The sequence below is a fragment of the Lathamus discolor genome, chromosome Z (genome assembly GCF_037157495.1).
Source record: "Lathamus discolor isolate bLatDis1 chromosome Z, bLatDis1.hap1, whole genome shotgun sequence".
In the NCBI taxonomy this organism is placed as follows: Eukaryota; Metazoa; Chordata; class Aves; order Psittaciformes; family Psittacidae; genus Lathamus; species Lathamus discolor.
Genome location: NC_088909.1, coordinates 26,937,248 through 26,952,247, shown reverse-complemented (window position 1 = coordinate 26,952,247; position 15,000 = coordinate 26,937,248). Strand labels below are relative to the sequence as shown.

Here is a 15,000-nt window from a genome sequence, read left to right as displayed (position 1 = left end):
GAGAGAGGTGCTACTGTGAGTCTTTCTCAGTTATTTCATGGTGTAAACAAAGGAAAATACACAGTGCTCATACTGAGGGGATGGTTTGCGGTGGCAGCACAGTTCTCTGAAAAGAGATCTTCAAATTGTTGGATATATGTAGAAACAGGTCCCTGCTGTGTTCTGGTAGTGGTGTTTCAGACTGAAATGTGGCAGGGTTCAGCTCCCATTGGGACTTACATTTCTCTTCTTTCCTAGGTCATGGTAAGAATCACAAAGATGCTGCCTCAGTCAGGGCTACACACCCTATACCTGCAGCCTGTGGTATTTATTATTTTGAAGTGAAGATCGTCAGTAAAGGTAGAGATGGGTAAGTGCTTCATTCCAGTTCAGTGGTTGGTGATGTGGATTTAACAGTTCTGCTGCACTCTGACCTCCTTTCTGGAAGGGCTGGAGGTCCTGTAGTTGTAGAGTGGAACAGGCAGGTATATCACGGGGAAGCTGGATTCTTTTGGCTAATAGATGTAAAGATGGTAGAATGTGCTGGAGGCAGAGGCACTTACACAGCTGATTTTCTGTGCTGTTTGATATGGGCAGTTTTAAAAATTTAGGAAACCTTGGGTCTCTGGTGCAATTTGAATTTATATTGTTTTTCCTCTAGCTAGCTAGATCTGGTCACTTGGATTTCTGGAATTATGCTTCAGAAGTTGAATGAAATAGGGAGGAACTTTGACTTTAAGTTTGAACTGTTACAGAGATTTTGGTGGGGTGAAGAGTACTCATCGCAGTACTTGAGCTCTGGAAGAAGCACTGCTAAGACTTTTTTGTAAACCCTGTATGCATGATCAAGGAAGATATTCAAAGAAGGGAAATGGAATGATTGTAAATATAAGCTAGAGTCTGTGCTAATTCTGTCATCTCTTATCTAGGACCTGAATTTGACCTCAAGTCAAAGGGCCTTAGCTCAGGATAGATTGCACCACAGAGCAGCATGACAGATGACAATGTGGAAGCTTGGAGGACTGTGCTGGAACGAGAATGGGGCAGGAAAAATGTTCTCATATTTAGCAGTCCTGCTTTTTGTGGTACTGTTTAATACTGTAGGCTGTTGTTGAGGCTGCGTTTGCCCTGTCAGTGTCTACTACTTGACCAGGATCAAGTGGAAGAACTGCCACAGCAGCAGGTCCTCTCGGTAATATTAGAAGCAGCCATTCCCTGCAAGGTGGCACCTCAGGGAGCTGAGCTGGCAGTGGGGTTTGGATCACATCCAGTCTTGTGGTTACTCTGTTGGGTAGTATTTTGATCCGATATGTAACTGAATGAGGATGTATATAGAGTTCCTTTAAAGCAACATTAAGGAAGTTGGGAAAGCAATAAAGGGGCATTTCTGACAAGGGCAGAGTCTCTACTCTTACTGCAGATCGAATTTTTAATCATTATAAGGGTATCAGCCTGGTGTGTATGTGTTTGGCGTTTTTTGTTGCTAAAGGATGAACATCACAGACCTAACTATCCTGGAAAGGGAGAGCCCCACAGGAGAAGATATGAAGTGCAGTTAATTAATCCAGTCCCTCAAGAATAACATTTGAACTCTAGCTGGTTTAGGGGTCTATCCTGGGTTCATCTGTAAAAGTTATTTTTCTCCTTCTTAGTAGCTGGTGCAGTGCTCTTGTTACAGCTTTAGTCTGGGAACAATGCTGATAACAAACAAATGTTTTAGTTGTTGCTCAGAAATGTTTACTGTAACCAAGGACTTTTCAGTCTCTCACACTCTGCCAGTGAGGAGAGGTTGGGGGAGTTGCGCGAAAGGGACCGATCGCTGCTTGGGTCGGCCTGGGTATCTGTTGATAGCTGGTGAACAACTGTACATAACTGCTGCTTATTGTGTTTTTTTTTTTCCTCTTCCCTTTTTACTTTTATACTCTCTCCCCTTGTTATTTCCCTTATCATTATTATTGGTAGTGGTAGTAGTTTTGTTTTGTTCTTTAGTTATTGGGCTCTTATCTCAACCCATGGGGTTTACATTCTTTTGATTCTCCTCCCCATCCCAGTGGAGGGGGAAGTGGCGGGGGAAGAGCAGGGAGTGAGCAAACAGCTCTATGGTTCTGAGTTACTGGCTAGGCTTAAACTATGACAGGGTTGTAGAGAAGGGCAGCAAACATCCTTACTAAAAACTGAATCAAGGTCGTAAGTTGTTACTGTTGGAATGTTTTGCCTTTGAATTGAGAAGTGGCCTGTTTGTAAAGGGACTTGCAAAGGATCTTGAATTGTGCTGCGTTTGGGTCTGTAATGATTATTAGGTTATCTGTGCAGAGGTGGATTCTGGGCTGAATGCTTTACAGATTCAGGGAAAAGACTGTCTGTATTCCTTCACTTCACTGACTTAGTGATTAACTACTTGTCTGTTTTGAAACCCTACACTTGATTAGTTTATGTGATTGCTGAAATTGAAATAACTTACAGGGACAATTTTACAAAGAAACCGCCTTATGACAGGTCACTGACCTAGAACCATTCTAGATCAGTCTTACAGAGGGATAGTGGAATTTTCTACTTGTTTCCCAATATCCGAGTTGGCTATATTGTTAGTCCATTGTTGGTTTTGGTGTATTCTGTAGTTCAATTACTTTCCCAGAATACTTTCAAAGATAGGGAGCTGTGTGTACTAACACTACAGCAATATGAATGTGAACTGTGATCTGAAGACAGGCAGTGGGGAACCTTCGAGATCTTGGCTGATGTCTCAGCCCTTCCTGTGCTTTGTTTCTCCTTTGCTGGTAAAGTGCACTCCAATTTCCAATCCCACTGTGGCACTGGGATTTGCAATTGTTGATTGATATGGTAGCTGCTTTCTGTCTGACACTCAAGAAGCTGCTCTTAAGTGTCTCATCTTGAATAAAGTGTGCTTGTTGGAGGCTTTGTGTGTTGTAATAGTGAACTGCAGCAGAGACATCTCTTCTTAAGAAGCTCTCCAGTGTTTATTATGCAATGGTAGCTTCAGTTTAAAGGAATAAAAGTCCAGAAATCTAAAGGTGGGTTTGGAGGAAATGCAGTTTTCAAGTGGCCCAGGCGGGAAAGCGTGCTCCTGGGAACTCAACTGGAAGCCTGCTAGTAAGGGGAGAGGAAGAAGGGTCTTTCTGAGCCCTTTTCTAGAAGGGGTACTACTTCAGATGTCAAGTCTCTGTTCTATAGCTTGTTATTTTGTTTCTGCTGTACAGAGTAGCGAGGTGTTACTGTGTTCCTCTTGCTGGAGTTTGTGACAGCTTTTCACATTTAGGTTTAAAATGTGAGCGATTGGGATTTGAAACAAGGATCTCAAAAAATTCATAGGTGCAGTGGATTTCAGGAAGTGTGCTTTGAGGAGTTCTGGTTGAATTTGCTCAAAGCTGTCCACTTTCTGTGCTAATAATTGTTAGTATAACACTCTGCTCTGTTTGGATGCTGACGGTTTATTCTGTTAATAAACAACTGAAACTAAGGCTGCAGGTAAGAGATGGGATAGAAGCTCCCAGTGGCTTTTGCTGGAGATGTGGGAATCCTGAAGCTGGCATGATGGGTTTTTGCAGCCTGAGGAGAGATGTTAGAATCACAGAACCTAGAATCACTTAGGTTGGAAAGGACCTTTAAGATCATCACGTCCAGCCTCTACTCCAGCACTGCCAAGGCCACCACTAAACCATGTCACTAAGGGCCTCCTCTGCATGGTTTGTGAACACTTCTGGGGACGGTGACTCCACCACTGCCCTGAGCATCCTGTTCCAATGCCTGAACACCCTTTGGAGAAGAAACTGTTCCTATTATCCAGTCTAAACCTCCTTTGGTGCAGCTTGAGGTCATTTCCTCTTTCCTGTTGCTTGTTCCTTGGGAGAAGAGACTAGCCACATGCTGGCTCCATCATCCTTTCAGGTAGTTGTAGAGAGCAATGAGGTCCTCCCTGAGCCTTCTCTTCTCCAGGCTAAACCCCACCCCGCAGTTCTCTTAGCCATTCCTCATCACACTTGTGCTCCAGACTCTTCCCCAGCTCTGTTGCCCTTCTCTGGACCTGCTCCAGCACCTCAATGTCTCTCTTGTAGTGAGGGTCCCAGAACTGAATACAGTATTCAAGGTGCAGCCTCACCAGTACCCAGTACAGGGAAATGATCACTGCCCTGGCCCTGCTGGTCACACTGATGCTGGTCCAGGCCAGGATGCTGTTGGCTTTCTTGTCTGCCTGGGCACAAGTTGGCTCATGTTCAGCCCTGTCATTCAGCACCCCTCAGGTCCTTTTCCATGAGCAGCTTTTCAGCCACTCTTCCCCAAGCTTGGAGCATTGCATGGGGTGGTTTTGGCTCAAGTGCAGGACCTGGCACTTTGCCTTGTTGAAACTCTTACCCTTAGCCACAGCCTATCAATCCACCTTGTCCAAATCCCTCTGCAGAGCCTTCCTGTCCTCCAGCAGATCAATACTCCACCCAACTTGGTGGTGTCCACTAATTTACTGAGGGTGCACTTAGTTCCCTCATCCAGATCATCAGTGAAGATATTAAACAACAGTGGTCTTAACACTGAATGGGGAATTTTCCTTGTGAAAATGGTTAAGCACCAAAACAGGATGCCTAGGGGAGCTGTGGCATCTCCATCTTCAAATGTGCCTGGGCAAAACCCCAAACTGGCTGACATAGCTTTCATAGTTACTTATGCTTTGGTCAGAAGGATGGAGAAGGAAGCATAGAATCATAGAACAGTTTGGGTTGGAAGGGACCTTCAGAGCTCCCTGCAATGAGGAGGGACATCTTTAACTAGACTAGGGTGCCTAGATCGCTGTCCAGCCTAGCCTTAAATATCTCCAGGGATGGGGCATCCACCATCTCTCTGGTCATCCTGGGCCAGGATTTTGCCACCCTCACTGTAAAGAATTTCTTCGTCACATCCAGCCTGAATCCCCCCTCTTTTAGTTTAAAATTATCACCCCTTATCACAGCAGGCTATGTTAAAAAATCTCTCTCCATCTGTTTTATAGCCCCTTTTAAGAACTGAAAGGCCACAATAAGGTTTTCCCAGAGTCTTCTCTTCCGCAAGCTGAACAACCCCAACTCAGCCGTTCCTCATAGCAGAAGTGCTCCATCCATGTGATCATTTTGTGGCCCTTCTCTGGAACCTCTCCAACAGGTCCATGTCTTTCTTGTACTGAGGACTCCAGAGCTGGACACAGTACTCCAGGTGGGGTCTCACCAGAGCAAAGTAGAGGGGAAGAATCGCTTCCCTTGAGCTGCTGGCTACGCTACTCTGGATGCTGCCGAAGATATGATGGGCCTTCTGGGCTGCAGTCACACGTTGCCCACTCGTGTGCAGTCTTTCATCCATCAGTACCCCAAGTCCTTCTCCTCAGGGCTACTCTCAACCCCTCCATCCTTCAGCCTCTATTGATACCAGGGGCTGCCCCCACCCAAGTGCAGAGCCCTGCTCTTGGCCCCTTCAACTTCATGAGGTTGAAGGTTGGAAAGTCTCTAGGTCCAGATATCTCTGGACCTGGAGGTCTGGTGCAGACCTCTCCCTGGTCCTGTGGGTGGCTTGCTTCCAGCATTCCTCAGGTGAGCACTCGCAGAAATGCACATTACTCTCTTGTTCATGAGCTGCCACAAATAACTCTTGCTTATGTAAGTGGTGGTGTTTATAAGTTCAACCTTAACTATATTTTAAGCACTGGACTCATCCTCTCTCAAATACGTGTTTGTGGTCACTTGATTTGTCAGCACATCTCTCAGCTACTGTCTTCCCATGAGACGATCTCTGCTTGGTAAACAGGAGCAGCGTAAGACTCATGAGGGTAGGGCAGTCAACCTACAATTTACAAGCTGTTGTGACTCAGGAGTAGAATTCGTCTTCATTGTCCTCTTCATGCTGAGACAACGTGAATTGTCTCATGAGTGGCAGTGGTTGTTGCTGGCCACCATTTTGGTTTCTTGACCTGTTTTACCTCCCCCAGCCATGCAGTGGTTTGTGATGGGGTGTGACTGGGGGATCATCCCGCTGGCCAGCCCTGAGTGTGTACAGGTTCCTGATTCTAGCAGTGCCTTCTGTGGGGAAGAGGAGACCCAGAAGGGCAGAAGAGGGAGGTTGGGAAGACATGGGCAACAAAGTGAGTTGGTATCCTTCAGCACTGTTTCACAGTTGTTCTGGGATGTGCAGCCTGTTGCCCACAGGTACTGGTCGGTGCTCCCTTAGGTAATGGGCATTTTTCTAGGAGAGGGATGAAAGAGCACTTTGAGATGAGTGGCCAGAGCTAATCTGGTTCTGTCCGTACCATAGTTTATTTTAAATCATCCTTTAGGTTTCATACAGAAGTGCACTGTATCCCAAACTTAAAAATAGCTTTGTTTCTCTCTGAAGAGAAAAATAAAGGTCAGAGGTATTGGTTGTTTAGCAGTCTTTACATCAGTAACAATTAATCTGCCCCTCTGTCTCCTGCTTGTTTCTCCTTGCCAACTTTCCGCTTCTCTTCAGCATATGGTGAGTGTACTTGCTCTTTGAAAAGCCTTTCACACATGTGCTTTGATGGTTTCCAGATACTGATAGAAGGCCTGTTTGTGAAGCGCTCTGCTTTAATGGCATGGTTGTCTGTGTGTGCCCCCATCTGTGCTGTGGCCATCCTGTAGTGCCAGGCGTGTCTGGATGTAGCTGAAGGGAAGGCTAAGGGATATTCTGTGGGAACTGAGGATTTCCAGTGCTTCCACATGCTGTGTGATACCTAATTGGTATCTGATAAGCCTATAAATACTTGATTTCCTTCCGCTTTTTATTTTTTTTCCATCCTGGTTTCTAAGAGTCCAAAGTCAGTGCAGAGAGGGGGGGTTGCTCTGTTTGGAGATGTGTCTGCTTGCTTGAGTTTATGTTGTTCCGTAGACATTCATTTAGACAAACACATAAATCCCGCAAGTAGATTCAATAAACAGTTTTCACCTTGTTCCAATTTGCAAACAGCCTTGCCTGAGCAAGAATTGCTTGCTAAGCTACTGATTGACGAGCTGTGGTGCTCTGAAGTGGAGAGACACGCATTTTCTTTGGAGTTTTCATGTCAATTGATGACATTTCAGGTGAGGAGTTGTTTTCTGTCACTGTTCTGCTAAACTCCTGCAAAAGGGAGTAACATTGAGAGCAGCTTTTTCAATGTAAAGCAGGTTGTGAGATTGGAATACTTTATTTGAAGTTGATAACTTTTTTTTATCGCCTTATTTTTTTAATCAATGAACCGGGAAGTGAAACTCAGGGCTTTGTAGCAGTATCATGGGCCCATGCATTATAATGGTAGAATATCAACTTCTCATTAAAAGAAGTTAATGAAATTAGGAAACAAAATGGAAGTAGTGATAGTGATGTGTGACTTCCTCACTTGTGGTGTGTGCATTTAGGTATGTCTGAAGTCTGAAATCTAGTTTTCAGGCTGTGATAATAACCTCTTTCTTCCTGTTAATTTTCCCATTTTTTTCTGTGGGCTTTTTTTTACTCTTTTTTCTTAATGTTTTGTGGTTTTGGGTTTTTTTTTTGTTTGGTTGTTTTTTTTTGTCCAGTTAGAGTTGTGAGGTTTGCAGAGTAAAGAAGAAAAATTTCAGAAATACGTGGTTTTGTTTTTGTTTTCTGTCCTCTCCTCTTACTTTTTCTGAATATCTGTTATAAAAGAGGTGGGAAAATGGTAGAAGTCAACTATATCAAGATCAACTGAACATCTTTAGAATATGTGTAAACCCATTATGATTCAATTCTTCAGAATATGGTTACAACAGTTAATAAATCCTAAAATAATGAGAACTAATTATTTAAATATTCTAGCCTTATAGGTCTAAGAAATTCCCTGTTTAATAATGAAATTGTACAAGTGGCATAACTTTTTAAGAAGGGAAACTTAGTTTTCTTCAATCATGGACGTCTGGGATGATGAATTGCTGAAGAATTTATAATCTTAAAAGGTTTTTTCCAACCTAAATGATTGTAATCTATTGCGAAGCTTGATTCTCTTCAGCTCTGCCACTGGTGCTGTAAAGCTGAATTGTGGTAGCTGTGAGCTATCTGCATTGTAAGTGAGGCCCCCAACACAAGAGGGATGTGGAGCTGTTGGAGCAAGTCCAGAGGAAGCCACAGAGATGCTGTGAGGGCTGGAGCAGCTCTGCTCTGGAGACAGGCTGAGAGAGCTGGGCTGGTTCAGCCTGGAGAAGAAAAGGCTCCTGGGAGACCTTAGAGCTCCTAGTGCCTAAAGGGGCTACAAGAAAGCTGTAGAGGGCTTTGGACAGGGACCTGTAGGGACAGGACAAGGGGGAATGGCTTTAACCTGACAGAAGGGAGGTTTAGATGAGATCTTGGGAAGAAGTTCTCCCCTGTGAGGGTGGTGAGGCCTTGGCACAGATTGTCCATAGAAGCTGTGGCTGCCCTATCCCTGACTGTGTTCAAGGCCAGGTTGGATGGGGCTTGAAGCAGCGTGGTCTAGTGGAAGGTGTCCCTGCCCATGGCAGGGGTTTGGAACTGGATGAGCTTTCAGGTCCTTTCCACCCAAACCATTCTAGGATTCTATGGAAATTAAGTTCAAAGAGATAGAGCTTTTTGGTTCTCTCCCCTAGTTCCAAGTTCTTCAGCAGTAAACATCAGCATGCATGATACTCCAGCCCAGTGACCTTTAAACAGGACAGCATCACTTCTGACTCCTAAAAAAACTTGTGAAGTGGATTCTGCATTGCAGAGATATAAAATACACAAATTTAAGTTGCATCTTTGCGTATTTTTGATTCTGCCAATATGAGGTTTTCCTTGGAAAAAGAGATGGAAAGAGCCAAAGTGGTTACTGTACTTTGAAATTTTAATAAACTCTTAATTTAATTAACTCTTACAGATACAAAAGGTCTCAGATACACTGACTCAGCCAGGAAGCATTCTATATTGTCACTGAGCAGAAATTACCCAAAAAGGTAGAAGGAAGGTTATTTCACAGGAGTGGCAATATTTGACTAACCTAAATTGAAACACAGGGATGTCTCAAAGAGGCTGTTATGAGCAGTCATACAAGGAGAGGAATACCGACCTCTGCATTTAGTTTATCCCCAAAGGGAAATCCACCCAGGTGAGAAGCAGTTGTTCAAGTCAAAAGTTGTTTCTTCAGAACAATCTTGATACCCAGAAAGCCTGCCAAAAAGTCAGTGTAAGAAATGGGTTTTGGCTAGTCTAAAGCTACTTTTGTGAGCAACCCACAAAAATCCTCATGAATTCAGCAGAAAATCTTCAGAACAAACCTGCCCTTTGACAGCAAGTAGCTAATGCTGGAATTCTAGCGCTTCATCTATTTGCCTTTTCACGTGCAGGAGTGAAGAACCTGTTGGGCAGAATAGAGAACTCAGCAACAGAACTCCAGGTATACCTGTACTTTTTATACTCCAGTTTTAAGAATCCCAGAAGCAACAAGCATTTCCCCTGAAACACCTGGAAAACTTAGCCTTTGGGAAGCATTGCTATATGCAAAATGAATGTGGTGCAGAAGGAGGGAGAAAGCAATTAGTCCATGGTCCTAGCTGGACCAAGGCACTATCCTTTAAAAAAGGAGGTATTTCTTTACCCAGAAACCTACAATACTTTCTCCAAGAAACATAAAAAGAGTGCTTATCTCAAATGCTAGTTCTGACAAGTGGCGGAGCAGATTTAAAAAGGCTCTGCCATGAAAATAAAGATATTATGGTTCCCCCTTATTTCGTAACCTGCTGAAAGGTACCAAGTCAGGATGGTGAAACAATTTATGCCGCTCCTTTTCCAAGCGCCTTTACCTGGAAGGCAGACAAAATTCACACCATCTGAAAGGTGGAGAGACGAAGGTGAAAAATACACTTTGATTGCCTGTCTCATAGTCACAATCCTAGAACTCTTCTTTGCTGCTCTAGTAACACCGTGCCAGGGTAAAGCATGCTCTAAAGAAAGACAATTGTGTATGCCAAGATACACCAAGGCCCCAACTTAAAAACATAGATGTTAAATAAGTTAGTAGGTCATGACTTCCAACAAAGCAGTCGTGCCCTACTCAGTCAGTGAACTACCAACATCACTAACACATGGTAGAAATTCCTGGTGTTAGAATTTTATTACGCAGCTCAGCCAAGACCAAGCAGCCCTGCTGAGCCATGAGTTAACCAGGGGACGTTCCTTTCTTCCAGAAGTGGGCCTGTGCTTCAAAGGCTTACTGCATCCTGCATTTTTTTCTAATAACCACACCTATCTGGTAGGAATCCTGTCCTCCCAGCTATCATGCATCCCACTCCTTCAACACCCACAGCTAAGTCTAAAATAATCATACTGAATTATGGAGTTAGAGGCTAATAATACACCCCATAACACTGGTGGCATTTCAGACACTTCCACAGTCTCTTGTGCAAAGCTCTGAACTATCATTCTTGTCTGAGGTGGACCCTGACTTCATGCCAGGTTTAAAGAGTGGTGAGGAAAAGATAACCCATATCAATTTACCACCTGAAACCACATTGTTGCAGTTATGGTGGGGGAAGGGGCATGTTCTTTTAAGGAAGTGAAAAAACAAGTTGCATCTGTTAAAAGAAAAAAAATATATATATACCTGTGGTACATAAAATACTGGATTCCAACTGTCTCTGACTCCTAACAACAAATGTTTTGGAACTACTACATAATGGAGTATAATGGATGTCTGAAGCGGAAGCAGTTCTGGTTTTACTTGTGGATGCTGTGCTGTTCTGTAAGGGGCTTCAGAAATAGCACTGACAGAAAGAATCCCAGTTCCTCAAGCAGAGGTCAGTAAAGAAATAATGCAAGGGTGATGTCCTGGGTTCAGCAGTGGCAGTCATTTTTCTCCTTAGTAGCTGGTGCAGTGCTGTGTTTTGACTTTTGGCCTGGGAACAGAGCTGATAACACAAATGTTTTAGTCTAACCAAGGACTTTCTGAGCCTCATGCTCTGCCAGGGAGGAGGGGAAGCCGGGAGGAAGCAGAAGCCGGGAGGAAGCAGAGACAGGACACCTGACCCAAACTGACCAAAGAGGTATTCCATACCACAGCACGTCATGTCCAGGATGTAACAGAGAGTGACCCGGAAGGGGTAGGGCGCTGCAGGGTTGGACTAGGTATCTGTTGGTGCTTGGTTGGGTGGGGTGGGGGAGTTATTGGTCGGTTGGTGCTGAGGTGTTGTATTCTCTTCCCTTGTTATTTCCTTTATCATTATTATTACTGGTGGTAGCAGTAGTGATTTGTGTTATACCTTAGTTACTAAACTGTTCTTATCTCAACCCATGTGAGTTGCATTCTTTCGATTCTCCTTCCCATCCCTCCAGGAGCAGAGGGAGGGCAAGAAGGGGGGAGGGAGTGAACGAACAAGCTGTGTGGCTGGGTTTAAACCACTACTGGTGAAAAGAAGGACATAAAGGCAAGAAAATAAAATTCTTAAAAACTCATTTAAAACAACTACAAGTATCCTGAGGGATGGAGGAGATGCTGCTCAGCTGCACTTAGAAAGGTATAGAAGCTCTAAAAGCCAAAGAACATGGAAGAGAAGGTGAGCGAGCAGAACAAAATAAAGAGGTAGCAATGTGGTAACATAACACTTCTCAGTCTGTTTATGAGTACATACTGGCAAAACTACAAAGGAAGAATAAAAAACTGTTTTTGCTGGACCAAGGTATTAGATTCCCAGCTCCCTTCCGCTTTTAGGATCATGTTCAACTGTATCTGTCTGCTGTAGGAAGGGTCAGATCATCCCTTTTCTGATTTACCTTCAGGAAGGAAAAAATACTGATGGTGTAGATTAGCAATATATGTAGGAATACCAAAAGGCACAAGATACAGATCAGAGATGAAGACTTGACTTGAGCACCATTTAAGAAAGAAAAGGCGTAATCAAGCCTTACCAGGCTAAAAGAATAACCAACTTCTCCACCTGCCACCCCAAGCACTATTACATCTGACATGACCCCAAGCACTATTACATCTGACATGACCCCAAACCCTGCAAAATACTGTGGTTGAAACCAACTATACCTGAAACTGAGGTGTTCCACCAGTTTAGTTTTCAAACTTCAGATCTTTCACTCGTAACAGCAGACTTTTGTTCTCCAAGTCAGCTGGTATTCAACAAAGGTCACATAAATCGTGTCAGTGGCAAATGGTGTATTCAGCCTGGGAACAGTATGAAGCATTAATTAGTGACATGAATTCTTTGATTATTTATTCTGGTGAACACCCAACAGAATAGGTGTAAGTTCTGTTTGATTTGTCCTGGTGGTTAACAAACCTCACTTCCAAATGAACTGCTGAATATTGAACAAAGAGTTGCTGAAAAATTTTATCCTGCTTGTGTAGTTACCTGTTTTATTCATGGTGAGAGCTGAAGGACTTTGGCTGACCTTTCTTGCATGTAGCTGGCCATTACGTTGGCATAGCACTGTTTGTCAGTGTTCATCCCAAGAAACTTTGAACTCTCAGAGCCCTCATCTTGTGGCAGGAAAACACTGAGCTGTGTGAAGTTACAGGTCCAGGAATAGATTCTCCATATCATTATCACAGCTACAGGCTGGGCAGAGAAGAGATTCAGAGCAGCCCTGTGGAGAAGGACTTGGGGTGCTGGTCGATGAGAAAATGAACATGAGCCGGCTTCAGTGTGCACTCACAGCACAGAAAGCCAACCGTATCCTGGGCTGCATCAAAAGGAGCGAGACCAGCAGGTCGAAGGAGGTGATCCTGCCCCTGTACTCTGCTTTTGTGAGACCTCACCTGGAGTATTGTGTGCAGTTCTGGTGTCCTCAACATAAAAAGGACATGGAGCAAGTCCAGAGGAGGGCCACGAGGATGATCAGGGGACTGGAGCACCTCCCATATGAAGATAGGCTGAGAAAGTTGGGGCTGTTCAGCCTGGAGAAGAGAAGGCTGCATGGAGACCTCATAGCAGCCTTCCAGTATCTGAAGGGGGCCTCTAAGGATGCTGGGGAGGCACTCTTCGTTAGGGACTGTAGTGACAGGACAAGGGGTAATGGGTTAAAACTTACACAGGGGAAGTTTAGATTGGAGCTAAGGAAGAAGTTCTTTACTGTGAGGGTGGTGAGGCACTGGAATGGGTTGCCAAGGGAAGCTCCATCCCTGGTGGTGTTCAAGGCCAGGTTGGACAGAGCCTTGGGTAACATGGTTTAGAGTGAGTTGTCCCTGCCCATGGTGGGGGGGTTGGAACTAGGTGATCTCTTAAAGTCCTTTCCAACACTAACTATTCTATGGTTCTATGATCATGTATCATGTCACTCTGAAGACAGCCCTGAGAGGCCAAGGGCCAGCTAAAAGGAAAAGGGGGACCATACAATGGTTGGCAGTTCAGTTATCAGGTGTATGGATAACTGGATTTCTGAATCCAGGGACAACAAATGGCATCCTAAGTGGGCTGGTAGACATAAGCACGCAGCTGTCCTGAGTTATCCAAGTATTGTGCCAGCTGCTGAGTGTGAAGTGATAGGTGTGATGCCTTTGGAGCTGAAGGCATATAGAAGAGCAGCAAAAGTTATCAGAGAATCCTGGAATGGTTTGGGTTGAAAGGGACCTTAAACCTCATACAGTTCCTACCCCCTGCCATGGGCAGGGACACCTTCCACTAGACCAGGTTGCTTCAAGCCCCATGCAGCCTGGCCTTGGACACTGCCAGGAATGGGGCAGCCACACTTTCTGTGGTTCTGTATATAGAACTTTGACTATTACATAGGAAGTTGAGAACCAGAATATCTGCTGTAGCAGTTTGCAAAATGCTTTTCTCCGGCTTTACACAGTACTGATACTAGCCTGGTACCAGAGAGGCAAGGAGGAGGAGCACTTGGCGTATTTTTATTGAGGAATTGGTGTGGGGAGGATCCTCTGGAAACTGGGGCTATTCTGCAATAGGGCATGTTTTCTAAAGAAGGGACTGACTTAATTTAAAGCCCTGAAAAGCTCGGGTTTGCATGTTTAAAATCTGAAAACTCATGCTACCAGGATGTGAAGTGCACAAGAAGGACTAAATTTGCCATGTTTGTGACTATGTGGTTCCATTTATTAAAGAGATTGTAGATAAAGATCTGATAAGCTTTTAGATCTCTAAGGATTAACATTTCTGTGTAAACAAAAAAAATAATTATTACCATTTCCATGCTATTTGACTGGGGTGTTGACAATGATTGAGTTGGAGAATTGAAGAGCAGGGAGGAGTTGCTGCAGGAGACTTAACTCACATAGCTTGAAGAAATTTAAGTTTTTGTCAAATTCTGAAGAAAGTTTTTAGTCATGAATAGTGTTTTGTGGAGCAGGTGGTCAAGGAAGCCGCAAGAAGAAAACTGCTACTGTAGCCTGTTGGATTTATACATTTACATAAGCAAGAGCCCAACAGCAACCTAAAAATATGGAAGCTTGTTAAAAACCAAGCGAGCAGGGAAGCTGTTTCTGTGGTTCCAGGGGTTAGAAGATTTACAGACCATACAAATTGACAGAAATAGAAAAACAAAATGGGTATGCGCATAGATACTGCAGTGAGGAAGATGAGGCTTTGTGGCTTGCTGTTCTGGTGGCTCGTTGTTCTTGTTTCCCCTGGCTTTTCAAAGAGAATACAGAACTGGAAGTGTAGCAAGGGTATTAAGATGTATAGAGGAGCTTCCGTAAGAGGAACAACTGAGTAGACTGAGTAGTCAAACTTGAGACCACTGAGGTGTGGGTTATGAATGACGACTGTCAAATCCTCGAGTAAAGTTAGCAGAGAAACACTCTTCCCCTGTCTTTTAATTCTTAAAATGCAAGTGTGAAGCAAAACTAGCTTGGACAGTAATTAAGTGGTGGAGCTGCAGGATGTTGTCTTCTCAAAGAGCTTGCAAAGGTTCAGAAAACGATCAGATTAATGGAGGAAATCTACTGGGGCGTGAAATCCAGAAAGGACACTTTAGAAATGTGTAAAATACGTGTTGCCAAGTGAAAGAATGTTCTGGGAAAGTACAACTGTTTGCTCTGTCCTGTGCATCCCCTGCCAGCTGTTCCTTAGGCAATACCTT

At 44.0% G+C, this 15,000-nt stretch overlaps 1 protein-coding gene across 3 annotated transcripts in view; it reads left to right on the top strand.

Moving 5' to 3' along the window:
• Window positions 1-15,000, top strand: part of LOC136004658 (ran-binding protein 10) — a 77,292-nt gene that overhangs the window by 975 nt on the left and 61,317 nt on the right. For all 3 annotated transcript variants that reach the window (XM_065661335.1, XM_065661334.1, XM_065661336.1), the window contains exon 2: window positions 238-349. In XM_065661335.1, coding sequence (XP_065517407.1) covers window positions 238-349 — 112 coding nt within the window. The remainder of the gene's footprint in view (window positions 1-237; window positions 350-15,000) is intronic.